At 37.6% G+C, this 21,944-nt stretch overlaps 2 protein-coding genes across 3 annotated transcripts in view; one reads left to right on the forward strand and one right to left on the reverse strand.

Moving 5' to 3' along the window:
- Positions 1 to 21,944, reverse strand: part of LOC131668840 (uncharacterized) — a 32,264-nt gene that overhangs the window by 9,928 nt on the left and 392 nt on the right. The window contains exons 2-21 of one of the 2 annotated variants that reach the window (XM_058943298.1): positions 18,509 to 18,805; positions 18,111 to 18,398; positions 17,712 to 18,053; positions 17,283 to 17,650; positions 16,826 to 17,161; positions 16,376 to 16,743; positions 15,572 to 16,056; positions 6,851 to 7,015; positions 6,600 to 6,785; positions 6,358 to 6,534; positions 6,144 to 6,306; positions 5,459 to 5,567; positions 5,247 to 5,373; positions 4,646 to 4,703; positions 4,407 to 4,564; positions 4,167 to 4,348; positions 3,971 to 4,100; positions 3,747 to 3,898; positions 3,541 to 3,682; positions 3,363 to 3,463 (exon numbers count right to left, since the gene is read on the reverse strand). In XM_058943298.1, coding sequence (XP_058799281.1) covers positions 3,363 to 3,463; positions 3,541 to 3,682; positions 3,747 to 3,898; positions 3,971 to 4,100; positions 4,167 to 4,348; positions 4,407 to 4,564; positions 4,646 to 4,703; positions 5,247 to 5,373; positions 5,459 to 5,567; positions 6,144 to 6,306; positions 6,358 to 6,534; positions 6,600 to 6,785; positions 6,851 to 7,015; positions 15,572 to 16,056; positions 16,376 to 16,743; positions 16,826 to 17,161; positions 17,283 to 17,650; positions 17,712 to 18,053; positions 18,111 to 18,398; positions 18,509 to 18,733 — 4,262 coding nt within the window. In that variant the 5' untranslated portion in view covers positions 18,734 to 18,805. Of the gene's footprint in view, positions 1 to 3,362; positions 3,464 to 3,540; positions 3,683 to 3,746; positions 3,899 to 3,970; positions 4,101 to 4,166; positions 4,349 to 4,406; positions 4,565 to 4,645; positions 4,704 to 5,246; positions 5,377 to 5,458; positions 5,568 to 6,143; positions 6,307 to 6,357; positions 6,535 to 6,599; positions 6,786 to 6,850; positions 7,016 to 15,571; positions 16,057 to 16,375; positions 16,744 to 16,825; positions 17,162 to 17,282; positions 17,651 to 17,711; positions 18,054 to 18,110; positions 18,399 to 18,508; positions 18,806 to 21,944 lie in introns of both variants that reach the window. The other variant, XM_058943297.1, reaches the window with a different exon arrangement.
- LOC131668841 (carbohydrate sulfotransferase 11-like) lies at positions 10,778 to 13,020 on the forward strand. Its single transcript, XM_058943300.1, has 6 exons — positions 10,778 to 11,225; positions 11,298 to 11,446; positions 11,526 to 11,697; positions 11,762 to 11,921; positions 12,057 to 12,256; positions 12,686 to 13,020. Exons 1-6 carry the CDS (start codon positions 11,079 to 11,081, stop codon positions 12,917 to 12,919), a joined length of 1,062 nt encoding a protein of 353 aa, XP_058799283.1. The 5' UTR covers positions 10,778 to 11,078; the 3' UTR covers positions 12,920 to 13,020.

A 21,944-nucleotide genomic window follows, 5' to 3' on the forward strand; every position in this document is an offset into this window, starting at 1 on the left:
ATAAGAGAATAAACTCAGCTTAATTCCAAAGAAATTTCTATATAACGATCTATATTATGTATATACGGTCTATAGTATGAAATATTCAACTAAAACTTTGGGGAAAAATGTATCGTTTTTGTTTTTTTGTTGTTTTTGTTCTTGATACTAACGCTTAACCAGTCTGATGATTATCAATTTTTCGAAAATGCCAGATAATGTCAAACTATCAATAGAATTTTTTTAATTTTACTTTATGTATCTTGGATATTCAGTGTATAGTGTGATATTGAAAAATTACTGATCATTAAAACTTGTATACAATATTTAAAAATAGTTGATCACTTTATTTTTTGAAAATTCTCAAATCTTTTTATCGTTGATAAAAATATTTAATATGAGTTACATCATCGATTTCCTTGTTTATGTTTATTTTATAATACTACAATGAATTTATAAATTGAAATTGTATTCCATTTTCTATATAGATTAATCGTTTCAAATTAAACTTTGGATTTTATTTATTATTTTCTTAATTTTAATGAATAAGAAAAATTGAATAATAAAAAGATATATTTAGACCTGCCTCTTACTTAATAGTTAATTAACATTCCATCTGATATTTCGAGATGTCACGTGATTTAAGAATTCATAATACAAAACAACATTAAAATGGCTACTATAGTTGCATGAAATCATATACTCAGAGTATGTACAATAAAAAGCTGCATGTGTAAATGGCTTTATCGAATACTTACACTACTGATTAATCACTTACATCTATAAACTATAAGTATTTTTGTAATCTTTAACATAAGAAACTGGTAAAGTTTAAAGAAGAGAGTTTTAAATTTAAGAATTTCGAACGAAACAATAACACGTAATAACAGAGTCAACTATATTCTATAAAACACCCTCAAAATAAAAGAAAATTTAAAACAATACGTAACAATTTTTATCTGATAAGATTATTTCCGAAGAACTAAAATTCACAGAAATTCTACTTTTGGTGGTACATGCACATCTTTTCAATTGACAACTTACAACTGCAAACAAAAGTATCTACATTGCAACAAGTTGAACTTGAGGGAGTAATGCCCGATAATAGAAATCACTCAGCGCGCGCTTACACACGTGACTACTGTGTCTACCCCGCATCTAAGCGAATATAAGTGTCCGGTATAACTGCTGCAGGATGCTAGAAAATTTATAGCCGTCAACGAACGACTGACGCCAGGTAAAAAAATCGATATACTCCCTCTTTTTTTTTTGTCACCTGCGCGAACTCTTTCGTGTCGCATTCCGAACGACGGCATTTGTTTTTCGATCGTTAATAGATTTCTTTGCTGATGCTGAAAACACTTTGAAACGTATTCAGATGGGCAAGAACAGTTTTCACCAGTTTGCTCCATAATAACTAAGCAAGCATTTTCATCGTAAAATAATCATTTCGATTAACGGAAAGCGTGCGTGTTCGCCAGCGTGAGTATACGCGATGAATAAACGATGATACAATTGCAGAGTAAAATGCGACCTAAAAAAATGCTATTAACCCTTTGCTTTTATGAAGAGTCAACAAACTGCAATTTTTTTTTTCAATTGCAGCGTGGAAGCAAACCGACAAATAAGTGCATACTGATCCCGATTTGCTTCTGTTCCGAACGAACGCTAACTAAACCAAGTGGTCGTTATTTCGGTGCATTTGAACTATCGAATTATAATCTGAGCTTATGCAGCCTGGCGCATCTCTATACTGGATGAATTAACAAAACTTGACGTGAGCACGGTAACCCATGTAACTTAGAGATTAAGTGCATGATTTAATGCTGGTTTGCCATGACGTTTGGATATCACGGGAATCAGAAACTGAATTATTTTCTAAGAACTCAAATCGATTTATTGAATTTACTTCATTTATGTATTCGTATAACATTTAAATTCAATATTATAAAAAAAAAGTTAAGTAACTAGAAACACCGAAAGACGCTTAAGAAAAAGAAGGAAATAACGAGAATGAAATTAAAATAACGATACCCTTTTTTCAAAATATTATTCCTCTTATAAAAGAGAACCTGACAAAGTGAAGCCAGCTAATTCGTGATCTGATTGACTGAAAGATATAGTCACGTGATGAACTGTTATATATAGTATATATATATGTGTTGTGTATGCTCATGAAAGATAAGTGTAGATTTTCGTAGATGATTAAACTTTCGAAAAACGTATCAGTATAGTTGACGTGAATTTAATGTGAATTGATCAATTTCGTCATACTGAACTGAAAAAGCCGACTGATGTCTCGATAGATAAATTAATTAATGGGACAGTTTAGCTTTAAATAAACGAAATAGGCAATAATAAATTATATAAATCGATATGTTATCAAAATACAAAATGAATATATCGCAGAGCAACTAAAATTGACATAAATTTAATTATTGTATATTGTTACTTATTAATCTCATTTACTGGTGATGCTTTGGTTGCGTATAGGTAGGTACCTGTGAATACCTTTGCAAGGCAATACTATGTAGTTGTAGCAAAATTGATTAATAAACGTCTAAACATCTAACATCTAACAATTATTAAGTTGCATAAAATATGAGACATTCTTTTTTAAAGCGCTAATTATAATTGCGAACGTCTATCGATGTTATTTACACCATGAAAAATATGATTATAAAAAATTATATTGTTTTTAGAACTAACATTACATTTTTTATCGTGTTTTTCAAACTTTTAGCTAATAACTTTTGAACAGAAAACTTTGGATAATAAAAACTTTTTAATCATAAGTACCAATGTATCTGCATATTTATATACCAATAAATAATATAGTCGGCTATGTTTCATATCAAATCAAGAGAACATTCAATGCATGTTGAATTTTCGAATTTTTAATTTCGCCAATAAAAATTTTAATTCATATTAGTGCATTAAATGCGAAATAAAGTCGAAAAAGATAAGCGCTGAACATCACTAGTCTCAATTAATATTTGCGACTTCTGGTTTGATATATTTTCGTCAACACACAATCTGTCTACTTGTAGTAAATAGATGGTGAAACATTCCTTTCAATCGCAGATATTGAAATAAGACAAGATCTTATTGTCGAACAATTGAAATATACGTAAAATGCGTACTTGAATCTTCTTTACCACGAATGTCAGCGTTTTCTCAAAAGATAACTTATTGATTTACATACCGGCAAAATAGAAATCTTTGGACAGTCAAACGAAAGGAAAATAAAATTGTTATCAAAGCTAATGCATTAATAAAAGTATTACGAGTATATTTCAAACATTAAAATTAATAAATTTATAAGTTAGAAAAAAAAATGAACCTTTGCATATCTCATAGCAACACGCGAATGTAATACTCACCCTTTACTGGTAGATTTTTCAGAACCGTCGAACGGCGAGGCAAAAATACGTTTTTTTTGCGCATTTCGGTGTTCCGGCTGCATTTCAGTCGTATTCTGACCCTAACAGCAAAGTACGAAGCATATAAATAATAAAACGGATATCACAAAAGTATATCTGAATAATGATAGATGCTAACATTACGAATGAGCGTCCTGCTTAGCGTACGATAAGCTTGATGATCATATCCTCTATAAAACGGCGGACTCGGTGCCATATCATAAGCTCTCGCGTTCTTTTCGTCTTTCTTACGACGTTGTCGTTGATATATCGTCTCGTATCTGTAAAAGATATCGCAATCAATCGTTTATTTTCCGATTCACTGGCAAAACAATTGGAACTCACGTTTCAGTCGTGATCGAGGACCGATGATGCGGCGCGTTTCTCGAACTGGCACGAAAATTTTGTTGACTGCCGTCGACGTCATGATTTAATTTCTCGAAACTCACGGCTTTCTGATTGACCTCCTTGAACGTATCGTGCGGCGAGTTGGTAGTCTGCGGTGAATTCCCATTTCGATGAAAAGCGATTAAAACAAAGGCGAAAGCTCGTGACGTCGTAGCACTCACCTGAGAATCGGTGTCTATCTCTTCCAACGATTTAGCAAACTGCGTATGTCTGAAACCATTGGCATAAGTAGCCGCGTAACTCGCCCTCGGCGCCGTACTCCTCACTGGTTGGACTTTCATCCTCGAGTAGCTGCAACCGACAGACGTTGTTCGTCACTGTCGTAAAATCGTCGATGATGACTTTCTCGCAACTCACCCGTTGCCATTGCCGAGATCAACGAAGCTGTCTCTCCGCGGCGTTGCGTCAGCGGGACTTTTCTCACGACTCATGTCGTGCTTCGTACTCGATGGTATTCGGTCACCCGTGTACACGGGTATCCGTGATTCTTGGCGTTGCTGAACCGCTCTGTCCGCTGCTGGATTGTTACTTTCGAAGCTCTGTAAAGCAGATTTGCAGTTAGAGTTTGGTATCGTGTAGTGAGCGTTGACGATTTACCTGGGTATTTGCCTGCACGTAAAATTCTTCGGTCTGTTTACTTCTGTGTACTTTGCCGTCTTCTTGCGCTGTTTTTCTTTTTGGAGTAGCATAAGGCTTGTAATTTTCACTGGCTCTCTCGTCTGCCTTCTCTCGACTTTTCAACTCCTCTAAATGAACTTCGAAAAGCATTCGTCGTCGTTACTTAAGTGACGTAATTTTTGAGCTTGCTGTTTTCAAACAATTCGCTTATTATTTACCTTTGGACGAATCAGCTGATTTTGATATTCGATTTAAATTCTTGCGTGGCTTGTCATTCTGCGAAAAGAAATTGAATTTGTTCACGAAATTCGTGATCGATTGTAATTTGGCCAGTATTGTGATAACATTCATAATTGAAAAATTTTTGTTTATAACCTTCAATACCAAACTTAATAGATGTAAAACGTCAACGCGGATTGGTAGCATTTGCACAGCTATTATACGAGTCAATCAAATATGCTGGTTGTCACAGTTGTTCTCCGTTTCTTTCGTGTCTGAGTAATCGATTCATCTCAAAAGTGTTTTTTATAATTGTATAGAAAACATACTAAAATGGAATTAAAAAAAACTTGCTGTTTCGAGAAATTGTTGGCGTCGTGAAAAAGAAATAAAAATCCCGCGAAATTGCAAATACATAACCAAATTATTGTGAGATTGAGCATATGTTCAGATTGGTTTATATATAAACGACTTATTCTAAAATTATATAGATTACTGTTTACTCAAAGTTAAGGGAAACTCTTTTTGCAACGTTTGAAACAATTATGTTGTTCATTCGACAATTGTATGACACCATAGTCGATTTTGACTTCCTATTACCTGATCGTTCTGTGGTAGCAGTTTCCAGGACGAAGTTCTTTCGCTTTTTGCCAACATACTTCCACTCGTACTAGATAAAATGCTGTGTTCACTTGCTGGTCTACTCTTGATCTTAATCATGCCGTTACTTCTTAAAAGTGAAATACGGAGTAAGAACATTAATTTAAAAAGACCTTGTTTAATTTTTAACGTAAAAGATGTTTTGTAATTACTCGTCAGTTTCGTTTTCCATTTTTAACATGGCAATCAATTGACCTCTCGTGCGACCGGTGCCAGGAGAAACCGAACCGCTGCCAGCAGCTATCCAGTCCACATCAGCTCCTAAAATATTTAAATGAAATAGATGGAAATTTTATTTTCAAAAACTGCAGATCTAGTTAAAATGTTTTTTTTTTTTCATTATTTACATAAATAACTGTGTAATGTCGCGAGAATTTTCTTTCATTTACAATAAAATTATGAAAATAAATTGAATGATGTTCGGTAACTAAAAAATGTATAATTAAATGCCCAGATTCAAAATTTTACGCACTTAATGCCGAAAAATACTTGATTATTGAACTATAAAAGCATTCCACAAAAAATTAAATATATACTTCCACCTTTAACATTATTTGCTTCCACAAATTACACGTACATAATTTACTCTAACAATACATCTGCAACGAAACTCATTGTTATTATACAAAACGTTTCCAACATTAGCAATTTAATAAGAGTTGACAGAGTAGCCGCTGAAAAAATTTTTTTCAGGATCCCTAGAAATTATTACGCTACATTATGTTAAATGTGGTAATATCTAGGGATCTTGAGAAAAAATTGTCCAGCGGCAACGCTGTTGATCGGTCGTGATTCAAACAATTGACTTGGAGCAAGAACAAAAACGACGTTTTCTACCAGTATGCGGTGAGTTTGGTGTTATTTGCAATCCGTAAACGACGAGGCCGTCCATCGAAACTGTCGGTAACAATCGTCGAGATAATCGTGTTTTGATAGCCGCATTAATAGCCGGGCCATCCTGCTTCCCTTTCGTGAATCTTTTGCCGGCTTCCAATATGTCCTAAAATAGATTCGCTTGAGATCAAGTGGTTTTAAAAAAATGGATTATTACCTCAGTGTCATAAATTTGCGATAGTACAGCTAAGGTGTCGAGGGCAGAATGGCGAACTCTTTTGCGGCGATCGCCGACCATCGCCACCACTTTGTCGATGACCGTCTTCACCTTGAACTCGGTGCTCGGGAACGTCACGAGCGAGAATATCAAGAGCTGCAACGTGTTCTCTCGCATCTGCAACGCCCACGTCAGCACACGTTTGTCGTCAATTCGTGAACATCGATAAAAACAGATTGCACCTTAGCATTCCTTGCGTCGATGCATTGCGCTTGCAGCAATCTTTCTAAAAATAATCCGGGACCAGTGCGGAGCATCGCCAACCTCGCGAGATTAGCAGCGCTCGGTCCGCCCTGCCGTGCTAAACCCCAAGTGATCAGTGATAAACGATCTTTTAGCGATTCCTCGGATACCCCGCTGAGCACCACCTGCAATATTTGGGCATTCTCACATCGGCTGGCACAATTACAATTACAATGTTTGAGAAGCTTACTCGGGCAACGGTCATTCCAGCAGCTGCGACGCGACAGCTTCTCTCGCCACTCAGAACCGCGTGAAGCAACGAGCCCACTCTTGGTTCCACTGCCTCCAGTGCTGCTGGTGCACGTAGCGCCGAGGCGATACGCTCTAACCCGCGAACCCGCGCGCGCCAGTCGTCCTGCACATGCAAACATTTGTCGTTGGATATTTTTTTATAGTCGTTGCTGAGAAAAAGAAATGACGGACAAGCAGATCATTTTTTTCGTCAGATCTACAATCGCCTGTACGCGAAAACATTTCTCGAGCAATCAAGTTTTTTTCCTGAAGTATGAAAAATGTTCCACATTTAAGAAGAAAGAAAAAAGAAAAGAAAAAGACGAATTACTCTTTCTCTCTTTCCCAGACAAAACAATGCGCACAGGGTTCTACGAACTTTTATCTGACCTACCGAGCTACCACCGTAAAATCATTACTCTCTGAATAAAAAAGCAAGTTCATCCCCCCAAAAAAGAACTTCAAGATAAAGGCACTCGAGGAATCCTCGGGAAAATTACGAATGCAAGTGGCGATCGCGTGCTTTACTTTCCAACATGCAACACGTATACGCAAGAAAACTAATTATTTTACGTGTTGAGCTCCGCATAACGGCGCGGATGTATATTATACAGTGGGCGCGTAATATCGTTGCTACGCTACGGATTTGATATTAGTTCTCAAGAGTGACGTTAATGTGCATAATCGTGGTAATTTACGGCGATTGTGTTGTGCTCTCATGTATACGGTTCTAAAGTGGCTGTTTGAAATTAATTAGACGATTGAAGATATAGACGATTGTTACGACGATTAGTCGTCTTCTTTTAGGGTAACATTTGCATCTTAGACCTGGAAAGATTTTCATTTTTCAGTAAATCTGAAAAAATACTGAGATATTAATTTTGTTGTTTCAACTTCTTACTTTCAATTTTACATTTTACCTTCGCGATTTGTTTTATTTTAACTTTCGTCTTTCAATTTTATATATCGACTTCGCGGACGAACCAACGACAATCTCACTCTCGTCTCTAATTCATGGCAGTGTGAGTGTTGCATTTGTTGGATGGATATCATTAAAAAATGACTTATGACGTTTATTGCATCGTCTAGTATAGGGCAATTCAAACCTCTCGTTATTACTGAAAAAGCATTCAAAATGCTTTGTGATAATGCAATTTATTAATTGTTACAAGAATTGCACATGTGTAATATTTGTAGCGCAATCGCAGAGTACTCTAATTTAACATCCATTTGTCTAATTTAACGAATTTATTTTCAATTTTATTTAATCTTTTATTTAATCTACTCTAATTTAACATCAACATTTTGTCTTAGATCTTCAACACGTTAGCGACTTTCAGGTAAATCCGCCATTTCTCATCAGCTTTTGCTTTGCGATCTTCGTCTCCGATGCACTCATTTCCATTAATAGTTATTGTCGTCATTTCAAGCACATTCTCATTACCTTGGAGGACAGATTAAATTCTATCTTTCTAATATCAACTGCTAAACAACACTGGTATGGTTACCCATAACTTTGGGATTGTACAGAAAATGTCGCCAAGTTCAAGTCCTCAGAAAGTCATTTGATAATTAGCAACCTACGTTAGTTGGATGTAACCATGTCCGTAATAACCGTTTACCCGGTAAGCCAACGTCGTCTATGTACTGGCCAGCGCATTAATCAATGCGACATACGATTTCTCTGCCGTAGTATTCGAAACTATAATATAAGCAATACAACTTTAATCGATAGACTTATGTTAGGAGAATTTTTATTTGTTGTTAGATTTTATTTTCTTTATATCACTTTCCTCTTCTGAATGATATTTAGTTGCATCGAACAAGTAAGTGTATACTATAATGTTGTTCGGTTTCGGGTAATCATTTGCTGTGATTGTCAGCAAAAATCAATCACCTTGAATATTCAATAATTTAGAGTTATATTTTCAAGTGCATTTAACTATTGCATATTGACTACGTTTTTTAATCAACTTTTATTACAAGATTAAATATTTTTACGACAGTAACATGCCTGTTTGAATACTCACTGGTGCACAATTCCATACTAGTCACACTTTGCATAAGTGTCTATTATAACGTTTGTGTGATAACATTTTTCTTTAATTTACTTAGCTATGAGGAACAGAAAATAGTACATTACGATACAAGCGCGAGAAAGTAAATTTTTGTCTCGTGTGGCGTTTACATCCGAGCGAAGCGAGTTTTGTATTGCAAAAATGAAGTAACACGAACACAGTATACGAATTTCTAATTCTTAGGCAACTAAGAGATAATTCGGATCACACTTTCAATTTTGACAGCATACAGTTATAGTAGACAAGGAAACAAATAAATTAAAAAGACTGATTTCTGAAACGATTACTATCAACGCTACTAATTATACGATCAATAGGCAGGAGGACACACAACTGTTAAGTAATCAATATCACAGGATAAAATAAATTTTAATCTCATTTCCGTAATATACTGTTACGTCTAAAATCATTCTAAGTAGACTTAATTCTCAATTAATGTCTCACTACATACAACAAGCATAGTAGTCATTCCCCTATAGATCAATATATTTTGAATTTGTAACGTGCACAGTTTGCTTTTGTGACGAGCGTTTTATTATTCTCTCAATATTCGACGATTATGTGATCGAATTGACGATGTGCATACGATCTGAAGAGGCCGGATAACACTCCGGTGAAACGTAATCAGGTTAAGTTTGCGAAGTAAACTTGTTATTTTTTCTTTTCTCGGTTGTCTATAACTTTTGAAAACCTAATTTTTAATAACATCCAGAAAATTCTTGGATACGAAATCATCAAATTAGCATTAGTAAATGAAGATCATTGATGTTCATATTTATCGGAACACTTGTAGCCAGTACTAGAAAAATTATTGTCGGTGTCACCGTGAGCCATCTATATGCGACGTAAAATCGCACATTGGCTGTATGCTGAAAATTATGGAGTTGTTTTTTTTTCAATTTCAGTAAATAATTTTATCTAATTTTGTTCTAAAGGGATGCTTTGATTTTCGTTGCTGGAACATCTTTCAAAACTACGTTACATTTTGCTCAAAGTATCAGATCTGACATGTGACTTTTGATATCAAAATTCGCGAGTATGATCAAATTGTATTATTCACTAATGATTATATTCACATAGAAACCTTCGGTCAGTACGGTTACGGAAGCAAAGAAAACAGAAGCCCGTTGCCATGTATTATTAAACGATTTGTTCGCCAATTCACAAGTAGACGCGTTTATTCTGTCATCTCTTTAAACTTTACTGTAACGATCCAAATATCTATCCATATTTTGCAGAGTCCGACGAAAGGCAAAAACAATTACCAAGCTAACGCGATATTATTCACAAATATTTTAGCATATTTTTGTCACCTGAACGCTGCACTCGTAAAATTTAATTGGTTAAAGGAGCAAAAGCAACTCAATAACGCAATAACTTTCGCACGCAACAGTAGCATACAAAAAGTATACGTAAGGCATCTGAGAAATAGTTGACAAACGGCACCGAGCTTAAAAAAAATTTTTTTTTGCTCTAAAATATGACGAGTGCTCGCGCTTATAGATACGCAGCGAGAGTAAAAATTCTGTGCATTATCAGAAGGAAATTCAGCTGTTGTACTTTCCCGAGAGTCACCGGGCGCATCGCATAATGAAACCGAGCCCGACTGCGAGAGAACCATACGTGCTCGCAATATCGGAGCAGCTGAACATTAGTATGTGCACTAGATCAATGACCGCTCAAGGTTGCACAGTGACGAGCCTCGCCTCCCACTATTCTCAGCATCGCGCTCGAGAGAAGCGGGAAAACCTGTTATATCTGAGATCGGCTCGTCCACAGTCACGAGATGCGCGCGGCCAGGTGTTGAGATGTTTTGGTCCGGCTGACCGAACTTGAGAATTATGCTCCCTTGACGGAAAAAATCGTCGTTTCGAGAGCATATGGGTGTGGGTGTATTAGTGAGAAGAAGAGCTTTTGTTAAAAAGTGGTTGAATTTTAGATAACGCAAATCGATGATCTTGTGGGATCGAAGAATACAGTAATTGTCACAACGAATTGAGAGCAAGTTGGAATTTACGATTAAAAGATGCACGAAACACTTTTGCCAAAGAGTGCAACTTCGAGATTGAAAAGTAGCGCAATTATTGTTGAACGATTGACTTGGTAAACATGCCTCGAGCCTTCAGACGCAACGCGACCAAATTTTTAATCTTATTAGTTACCGGCGCTTTATTATTTACAATTCTATTTAAAAGTAAATCTGTAGATAAAAAAGCAAAGCCTCCAGTGCGTAATAAAAACGTAGATCGTTTAATAGTAAGTGCGCGAAAATTGTAAAATATCCTCGGTGGTTGTTTTTTATCCATTAATGCATTGAAAATATTTCAGAGAGAAGGGGCAATAGAAAACAAAGAGCGACTGCGTCACGTGCAAAAGGTCTGCGAAAAGTACAAGCTGGGCACTTACAAAACTGCAAGTTACGACGTCGAGTTCAAAGAACCTCCAGCACCGCAATATGGCGTGTATTACTTTGACAGGTATATCGCGCGTTTGTATCCAGCGCTCAATGAACTGCCATTAACGGTAACGATCGTCGCGTTTTCCTTTTTATTACAGTCAGCACAACGTATCTTACTGCCCCATTTATAAGTCTGGCAGTACAACGTGGTTATACAATTTGTGTTTGTTGAACGGAGTTCCCGAGGAGGAACTACTGAGTGGAAAAGAGCAAATTTCTGTGATTGCCAGGAGAGTTATGCCGGAACTTGAGTATCCAGAAGCGGACGAGGTATGAAATAAAGAGAAAACGTTGAGCAAATCAAGTTTTAGTTCAAATTGCTTTATTTTGATAGATACTAAAGAAAACGGCTAAGTTGATGATTGTGAGGCATCCGTTTGAAAGGTTACTCAGTGCTTATAGAGATAAATTGGAAAATTCGGTGGCCGGTCGAGAACATGGTAGTTTACACTTCTATAAGCGATATGGCGAAGCCATCGTGAGAAAGTATCGAGGTAAGATATATTCAAAAATTCTCAAATCCATATAGATCGAAATTCTTCGTATTTATCAACAAAATAATTGCTTGTTTGTAAATTAATTATCCCTCAAACGATGTACGACCTAACGACCGATGATCCGCCATTTAGACAAAACTCGAGCGATGCCCAGTAATAATCAAGTGATTCGACGTCTTGGAATACCAGAACCAGCCGGTATTGAGCCAACTTGGCGCGAGTTTGTCGAATATCTGATCCACACTGATTTGACTAGTTACGCAGACGATCATTGGACACCTTACTACCTCTACTGCACTCCTTGCCTTCTCAATTACGACTTTATAGCCAAGGTAATTGAAATTATAAAAGAATATTATAGAAAAGTACACCTAAATTTAAAAAATTTGAATAGACGAGTGGGATCGATGGACGCGCGTAGGGACAATAATACGAGTACTAAGTGTTATTTATATATGAAAGTGAAACGAAAGTCTACTATTCATTCGTATCGTTGAAATAAGGATTCTTAAGGCCTCCAGTTTAAATATGACGATTGTTGCAGGAGAGATTAATTGATTGTAAGTCAAGGTGGTCGACTAAAAAATAGTAAAGTAGATGCATCTCGCGCATGCACGAGTGCAATTGGTACAATTCGTACGGGTACACGTTAACTCAACTTACGTGCAATTATCCGTTTTGCACGTATTTTTATCGTGGGCACGCTAATCTCGAGATGGCGAAAGTATCTTACTGAAGATAATGGTTGTTTATCATTTCAGGTCGAAACTCTAGATCGCGACCAATTGTACGCGATCCACCAGCTCGGACTGTCGGATCTAATAATTCCACGCTGGCAACATGCTACTAGTGGTGCAAATGACGCAGCTTCGATCTACTTTAGTCAATTGACCAAAGAACACGTGCGCAAGCTTCACGCCAAATTCAAGCTCGACTTTGAGCTTTTTGGCTACTCATCCGAGGAATATTATGAACTCGCTACCTCGCTCTCTTAATTGTTTCTTTTTCCTTTGCTGATTATGAATTGCGAAGGTGGTGATCTTGATAGCAGTGCTGTTTTAATGACTTTTTTGTATATTTAAAATAACATTTTGCCATCTAGCGGCGCAGAACTAAAAAGCAAATTTGTTTGCTATATATTAAAAATATTGTAAATATTTAAAAATGAAAATAAAGATAAAATATCTGTAATGATAATCAGTTTGATAACTAAGTTTTACAGGGCACATCTTTGCTCGACAAACGTACAACATTAGGACGATCAATTGATTTTCCATGAATACATCAATTAACGTTTATTCAAGTATATATATACAAGTAAAAGTTATTCTTAGATAACAACACGATTACTATAATCGCGTAAGGATAAACTTGATTTGGCATAAGTGTTCGTAATCTTGAAAAAGTGATAAACTCCACGCCGAGATCAACAACGGAATGAACGAGCTACAATCAACGTTTGATCGACGCAGATCAACGACGACGACGACGACTCAAAGTTCAATTGCGAATGCGGAAGTGGCTTATACAGTCGAAACAAAAATGACACAGCTGTCCATGTAAACGGCTATCTCTAGTATCGGAAATGCTTGTAAGCTTTATTTTGCGAGCACTTTTCATCGAACAAAGATGCTCAGGTTAAGAGTGAAACTCGTCTTGTTCAATGAATTTACTCTCGTTTTCTCAGGGCTGTCAATGAAAACCACTATGGTGTAAGCTGGCGATTGATCTACACAAGTGTTCGACCTGTAGTCGTTAACAATTTGTTGCCTTGTCAAGCGGCACCCACAGGAACACTTCACGCATAGTCAAGCTCGAAAAGCCCAAGTCCCCGCTCCGACGAATATTTAAGTGCGCGCATTGTCGGATCCGGAGGATGCGCTCGTCGAAAAGGATTTGGTCGGTCCACGCGCGCTTCGATCAGCGTATTTACGTACGCCGCGCTCGATGTTTTCCGCACTCTTCGCGGTGGTGCTCGGCGGCGGCGTTTTGATCGATCGTCAAGCGACCCACTTTCGAGAGAGAGAGAGAGAGAGAGAGAGAGAGACAGAGAGAGCTCGCACGGCCACCGCGCGGTTCTAGCTTATCGGGCTGGCCGGCTGATCGGTTGCCACGCGCTACCCATATAACGTGCTGAACGAGTGCGTGAGAAAGCTCCCTACGACTACTACGGTTGTTTGTGATTTTCTGCTGGGTCAGCGCGCGTTTAGTAGTGCAATGAACTTTACATTTACCTGTTGTTTATTTTTTTTACTTTAACGGATATGCCGTTGATTATGCTCGAGGGAAAGAGTTTCTCCGGTTATTTTTCAATGCATTTGGAAATTTTAGTTAGAACTTTCAAACCTGGATGTGATTTAATGTCGTTCAAAAGTAATAATATTCTGAAATACTGCGGAATGTATTCGCGAACGGAAAGAGATTATATCTTCGAGTGAAACGTAAAAAACGACCAAAGGTAGTCGATAAATATAAGTTATGTAAGTGGGTCTGCTAATTTCTCGTGGAATCCGACACATATCTTTGCGATAATCGTTTTGTTTTTCATGCAAGCGAGCCTATGTCAGTTATCAAAATACGATCGAGTTCGCTCTTATTTTGAAGCTACATAAAATAAATTGGCGAAAAAAATCTAGAAGATTTTCCCTTTGATAATATATGACCAACATTTGCAATACCAGCAATGAAAAGAAAACTTGATTCGGTGGCCTGCACGATGTGCATAAATTAAAATAAAAGATTGAAAATAAAGCAGTTTAGCCTTCAAAGACAGTAAGAAAATCAAGTTGCCATGTATGGTCTATGCTATATCGAGAGAGAACAATGAAGTATCGTACATCTGTACTTGATCGTTAAGTAGTAAGGTTCAGGCTCAAGGCAGACACTTCATTGTACAGTCGTGTAGCCAAGCGCTAATAAAGCACAGAATACACGCTAAAACTTGTAGAGCCCTGTCATTCCCATTCGTAAATCAGTGAATTTATAGTTCTCTCGATGAATGTCATTCACGATGTATCTCCTAATTTTCTTTGCAATAATTTTTTAATCACTGTACAGACGTGGGGAGGATGAATTTAGAAATCGAATGGTTTCTCCGTGTCGCGTGATTTTACACTTTCAACCATGCAAAATAATCGAACAATTTTTCGATGAAATATTCGTACGTAAGTTTTCGCTGTCAGTGCGTATTCCGTGACCCAGATTACTAAGGGTCAAAGTGACGACGTTACACGTCCAACTATTTTTTTATGAACTTGAAATGGCTAGAAAGCTCTTTAGTGGCTATAAGAGAAGGTTATCGATCGAATTGAATTCCTTGAAAGCACAAGTTTTCCTGTATACTTTGTGCATAATTCGACGTCGATTGAATTGTCAATGCCTGTGTGTATAAATCTACGGCAATATGCTATTGATGGAATTTACGGTTTGTATATGATTGAATAGTGTTTTAAATATGTAACCGAACTGTGTGTCTATCTAAAAACGATAATTAATTGTGGGCTTGAAAGCTAATCGATCATTTTTCAATGAAAGTAAACAACAATTGCAGTCAATGCATTGCATTTCTGACCTCAATCCAAAAATAAGTTCATTCATAGAAGAAAATTAAAGTATCAATAAAATATATGAGCTCCAATCGAACTTACTTTGTTATGAAAATCGTCCAAAACTTCCTGATCGACAATTCCAAGTTCCTCCCAACTAGGTTCCTTACTTTTCCATTCTCCATCACTGCTACTGTCTGACGATCTTTCCCTAGCGTCCAGCGCTGATTTTTCTAGATCGTCGTCTAACCGTACATCAGTTTGCTCAACTTCTTCTTGTTTATTCTCTCTCACGATACTTTCGATTATTTTATTCGAATCTACTTGTGATTCTTGATCTGAAACTGGTTGATCGTTTATCGTGATTTTTGGGGTTGAAGGTTTCGAATCTTCTTTTTCATCATTATTGGCAGTTTCGTTTTGATTCGCTGAAGGTTGTTTGCTTGGTGTGTTACTTTCTAGCGAAGAACGTCTACTTAAGTCCTTTACAGGACTGGCCAATTCCATAAGAATGTAGTTTCGTTCTTGGCGAGGAAACGTCTCGAAACCTGAACTTTTTGCTGACTGACTTCGTCGATATCTTCTGTCTGATAATTTATTGAAACAAAATTACACGTTCAAAATACTAAATCATTCAGGATTGGCTATATCACGGAGTGCGTCTATGGAGATTTTTAATAAATTTGATGCAATACTGATGTGTTCAGGTAAAACAAAAAGAGGAGTAAAAGAACAATAACAAAAATATATATCGGAGAAGTGAAAAAAGTTAAGAAGCATAATGACTCGTGCGATCGGTAAAGTTTTTTAAAGAAAACTTTCAACTAATTATTTAGAGAAATCTTAGACTTTTACGCGAAAAGAGACTATAAGCTTTTCAACAAATTTCTAAAACATGCAACTCACCATGACCACTCGTCAGCTCGTCATCCCAATCGAACTTGGAAGTATGTTCCAACGCCGAATTCGACCTATAACCCGATCTTATCATATTCTCTCGTTCCTTCCTGCCTTTATCTTGCAAATCCAAACCACTTCTGTCGCCAAAAATACTCTCGATATCACGTGTCTTGGCGTTCAGCACGACTTCGCCAAGTGGACTGGGACTTGGTGTTCTCATGTCGTGGTTGACGTTTTTAGGCCGTAGTGGCGGCGGCGGCGGCGGCGACTCGTCGCACACGCGAAACGACGGCTCGTCGTCAGTTATTTCTTGAATGACGACGGGCGACGGGCTCATCGAGTCACGACGAGATTGTCGTCGCGTTACCGATGGACTGAATGTGATATAAGCGAATCGATCGATTCAAACCTCGTTACGTTTAGCGTGAGAACAAATCTAGAGCGTGTTTGTCTTACCTGAGAAGTCTGCTGTTATCCGAATTCTTCGTTAGAATGCTCTTTTTCGGGCTCAAATTGGCGTCGTGAGTATAATAATTCTCTCGACGTGGACTACTCGACGACGAGCGTCTTCTCATTGGATCTTTCCGTCGTTCGTTGGCAGTTGGCTGGGAAGATGAACGAACCCGACGCCTTTCATGCGGTGGCAATCTTGTTGCTGGCGATACTGGCAATGGAATCTTGGTTGGACGTAATTCTTGTATCGATGGCGTTAGTAAATCCGATAAGACAGACTCGGTATCTTCGCTGTCAGGTGTACGTAGCTTCACGATTTCACCACCGAAGTGTACGCGTCTGCGATTATAACGTACACTTACAAATTAGGACTATGTCTTTGACATTTGTAATTGTGCAATTATTATCAGTCGTTCGCGTTGAGTGCATTTAATCGGCCGATCAAATGATTGCAACTCACCTCGGCGTCTTTTTTCGCTCGTCCGCCTCAGTTCTACCGGCAGACTCGATCGCCATTTTCTCTTGTTCGACTTCTGACTCGTCGCTTCCTTGTTTACCCTCAGGTTGTTTCTCTTGCTCCTCTAGTATGGTCATCGTAATCGCGGTCTCCTCGTCGAATTTAATCTCAGTCTCGAGAATTATTCGTGCTGAAGTGATACTACTACCCGATCCACTTCTCGAAGCTAAGGCACCTTCATCTTCGATACCCGATTCGTCGGAGTCGTCCTCGCTCCCCCAAGTTTTGTCGATCGCTACGATATCTTTGATCGTTTCTTCGGCGGAGCTGTAGCGGCGTATCGTTTGCTCCGTCCCGTGTCCCGCCCTTGACTACGCACATTTTCACAAAAGTGACAATCAAACGACCCAATAAAAAACAAAACGAACTTACCATCGCTCTCCTCTTCCTCGCTCCCTCGAGCCCATAAACATCGCACAACAATTCGAAATTCCTCTTCATGCTATCGTCCACTTCGCGAAGATAACCGTCGAACTCTTCAGACCCGATGACCTCGCGGATCTTAGCCAACGAACGCAACGCCGACTCCTGTTGAGACACCTGCACGAGACGCATAGCCAACGCGCGACATGCCTCTCGTACTACATCCGTGGTTGGTCGGTTGCTCGAACGCGACGGGAAGAGTAGCAAAGGCGTGCTGAGAATTACGCCTTGAGCAACATTAGTCTCGTGCTCGTCGAGGACATCCGTGCGATTGAGACCGTCGTGTAAGATCTACAGGTTGCTTTTAATTAGGAACTCAATCTCGTAACACGTTGTGCGACAACTTACCTTCTTGGTAATGTCATCCCTTCTCGACGAATGTAGCAAATAAATCCTAAGCGCGTCTAGCGATCCTTTCCTCACCGCCAACGCAGGATTACCGAGATTATCGACGAGATCGGGTAACAGCGGCTCAACGATCTCGTCGACGATTTCGTGATCGAGAGTTGGTAATACATCGACGAGCACTCGTAACGCGTGTTGACGTACCTCCCATTCGGGATCGTGCAGACGTTCCCCGATCTCCGCGAAAATCGTCGTGACGTCCGCATCTTTCGGAAACTTCTTCGTGCGGACCTGCGAGTGTTTTGAATGCGCGTTGATAATGATATTTATCTAACGATGAAAATGCCGTCCGTAAAGCCAAACGAATTTTTTAATATTTTAAAAGAAATGACAATACTCACAACGTACTCCCACAACGGAGTGAGCTGAATCGGCTGTCCTTGTCCTGTAGATGTGAGGCTGTTCATCTTACGTCTTGGATGTCGTTGATAAGGTGGCGGCGGTGGCTCGTCGGCGAATAGTATATCGTCGAGTAACGGCCCAACAACTTGATCTTGTTGGGGCTGTATTGGCCCCAATTCCGTCGAGCCCGTCATGGATGCGAACTGTACGCCGCATCCGGGCATATCCTTTCTTTACCTCTCATCATCGAACGCCATCGCTCTTGACGATGACGATGCCATTTTCAAGCACTGCATCTGACATTCATTTTGAGATTTTATCGACATTAGTTTCCTCTCCGATTTGACAACGTTTTTTATGTTGTTAAGGACGTTCTCTTTCGTAATTCTAAAAAAATGTTCTATATTCTTTCTTAAATGTAAATAAGAAAAATTCACTTCTTACGGGAAAATACGTAAAAACCAATATTTTTTTTATTTCTACCTAAAAAGTAATATGCAAAACTTCTTTAGAATTTCGCAAAACTTTTAAAAAATAAGGCTTATTAAATACTGAAGTGATCGATATTTAAAAAAATATAGGTAGCGGTCCTTTTTCTGAAGTTACTAACAATAGTATTGTTAAGAATCGGCGCCGCGGTGCGAAGTCGTATCCATAAATCACTTCTATATTTTTTTTAATGTATATTAAAACATTGTGTTTGATATATATATACTCTGGTCGTTGACAAATAATATAGCAATAAAAAAATTTGAAATTTCAAAAATTCGTAACAGACTTTTGTCGATCATAACTTTCGAGGTTATAATTTTTTATAAATAAACAAGTACATTTATCACAATAATTGGATAAGACCATAAGAAATTACACAGTAAGAGAAGTATGTTCAAATTTCTTTACTTCAATATGTAAATTACTTTTATAATAATAGCGAAATGAATGTAAAAAAGTGTTCTTTTCGTTTCGCGAAGCCATCACAATAGTACGCGAATAAAAACATGCACATATTTAAGTAGACGAAGTAACAATGCATGTACTGTAACGTACACTTACAGAAAAAAAAAACTTTAGACGATTGAAGTAATTTGGGTACCCGTAATAAGATTTGGGTTATTCTAGCTTAATCAGTATGGCGAAATTATGAGGGGAAGATTTACAGTCATTATCGCAGATCAGTCAACAAATAACCTTTAACCTAAACTTTGTATATTTATTGCGATATTTTTTACGTTGCAAAAAAATGTGTTTATGTGATGGTAGATGTCAAATGAGCTTCAAACAAATTAAAATTATATTCTTTCGTAATAAGAACTTTTTAAATAAAATAAAATAATTAATTAACTTTAATTCCTGATAGTAGATGTAGTGTATATATATATATATATATATATATATATATATATAATGCACAAACGAAAGGCAATCACGGCAAAACCTTAAAATCCTACGTGTTTAAATTTAAACGTTTTAAGTGTGTAATTGTGACGTCACCCATAAGAAATACATTGTCGCTGAATTTAAACGTTTAGAAGTGTTTAAAATTGAGGACAACGTATTTCTTATGGGTGACGTCATATTAAACGTTTATATTTAAACACATGGGTTTACCGTGAATGTCACAGATAATTTGACAAATCTGATGCACGTTGTATAAAAAAACAATTTTTCCCGGTACTTTAAACATGTTAATAATAAACATAGGAATGTTGAATGTGAGTGAAGCATTATTATAAATTTACTTTACAGTAATATACAAAATCTTATAATATACGAAATGATCAACGAATTTCTTAGCTTAAAGGACTATAAAAAAAAATAAATTGTAAAATTTTTATTAGTCGTTAATCGGTATGTATGTTTGCTTTGTTCGCACTTGCAGTATTAATAATTAAGTCAATTATATTATCGACCTATCACGTGGATCAACATTGATGCAAATCATTAATGAATTATTATTAAGTAACAAATGAAAACTCTTGAAGTGGCTATAGAAAAATAGTTGAACGGCCTTTTGACTATGCTGTCGTCGCTTTTACAAAAATTCACTGTAATTCATCTAAAAACAATTTAACATTGAAAGAAATCTTTAATAACAATGATAATCGTGAATTGTCAAGGTAAAACTTTAAGTAAAGCGAATGGAGAGCAGCAATGAAACAAGAAAGACATATAGCGACATTGTAAATGGCAGTGGTGGCGCGCGCACTGTCAAGGTGAATCCCCTGACTTCGATTATTCCGCTTGTCTTGCAGTCGCGGCTATTCGTGGTGCTTTTGCATGGTGTGTGTATTGAATGCCAGTGCTTCGAATCCCGCAGTAGCTGTCTTAATTATGCATAGATCATGAAATATTCCGTTTCGCATGTGATCGTTCGTTTCCCAAATTAATTCTGTTATTGCAAAAACCAAATATGATTCGCCAATTTAAATGATTTGTCACGCTTCATATTAAAATAATGCGGTATGATTTTCAGCAGTAATTTTGAAAGTAAAATAAACAGGACACGATGAAAGTCTCATTGATGGATAATAGAGGTAAATAAATAAATAAATATTCCTCGTCGATGAAGAATGATCCAAAACTTTTTTATTGAAACCACTAAATTCTGATCATCATCCACTTTTCCTAAAGATACGTTAAACCATCCCTCGGTTTCTCAAAAGAAACTCGGTTATCCGATTAAAACAATTCCGTCTACTGCAGTCGAAACTTAAAAAGAGAAAAACTTACAGACTACGTAAGCTTGACAAACTCGCAGCAGCAGCAGCGCTAATGACTCGAGAGCACGAAAAGAAAGAGAAACAGCAGCAGTACACGCGGAAGCGAAAAATTTTATCGTGCGATCTTCTCCAGGAGGAAAAGTAGCGCACACGAAAGGCAGTTGCAATAATCGTGAGATCGTGCGTACGCTTGTGGCCCCACGTTTTTTCCTCCTGTTGTTTAAAGCACAAGCGGCTCGTTGCAGCTTTCGCAAACGTGTACTTTGCCGGTTGAGCTTTTCTTACAGGAGATTCGTTTGAGGATTGTTTCGCGTTCTATGGTATTTCATTCAACTGTAGAAATGTCGTATATTATGTGACACGTTTTCATTTTCTAAAAAAAACAACTCTATTGAAACTCAATACAAACAGATCACTGTTTCATTTTTTTTACACTCCGAAAGAAAGAAATAATCTTTTTTGCAAATCAGATTATTTCACAAGGACCGACTCGGTGAACACATACTGCATTGAAAATCGAAAGCAAGCGAATTTAATCCTCGAGCACCGTATGCGTGCCGACATCAGCGTGCACGATATTTCCCAAGTTTCTTGAAGCCGTCGCGAGCTAGTAGTGAGAGTCGACACGTGTCAGACGCCAATGGAGAGAGAGAGAGAGGGCGCCGCAACGTCGTTTACCGACGCTTGCATGTGCATATGTACGGCGTGCGTGTCG

Source organism: Phymastichus coffea, unplaced genomic scaffold, assembly GCF_024137745.1.
Source record: "Phymastichus coffea isolate CEN01 unplaced genomic scaffold, Cenicafe_Pcof_1.1 PCOF00084, whole genome shotgun sequence".
Taxonomy (NCBI): Eukaryota; Metazoa; Arthropoda; class Insecta; order Hymenoptera; family Eulophidae; genus Phymastichus; species Phymastichus coffea.

Coding starts and splice junctions, on each gene's coding strand:
- LOC131668841 (XM_058943300.1), top strand. CDS start 11,079: ATGCCTCGAGCCTTCAGACGCAACGCGACCAAATTTTTAATCTTATTA. Junction 11,447..11,525: donor GGCGTGTATTACTTTGACAG/GTATATCGCGCG, acceptor TTTTTATTACAG/TCAGCACAACGTATCTTACT. Junction 11,698..11,761: donor AGTATCCAGAAGCGGACGAG/GTATGAAATAAA, acceptor TTATTTTGATAG/ATACTAAAGAAAACGGCTAA.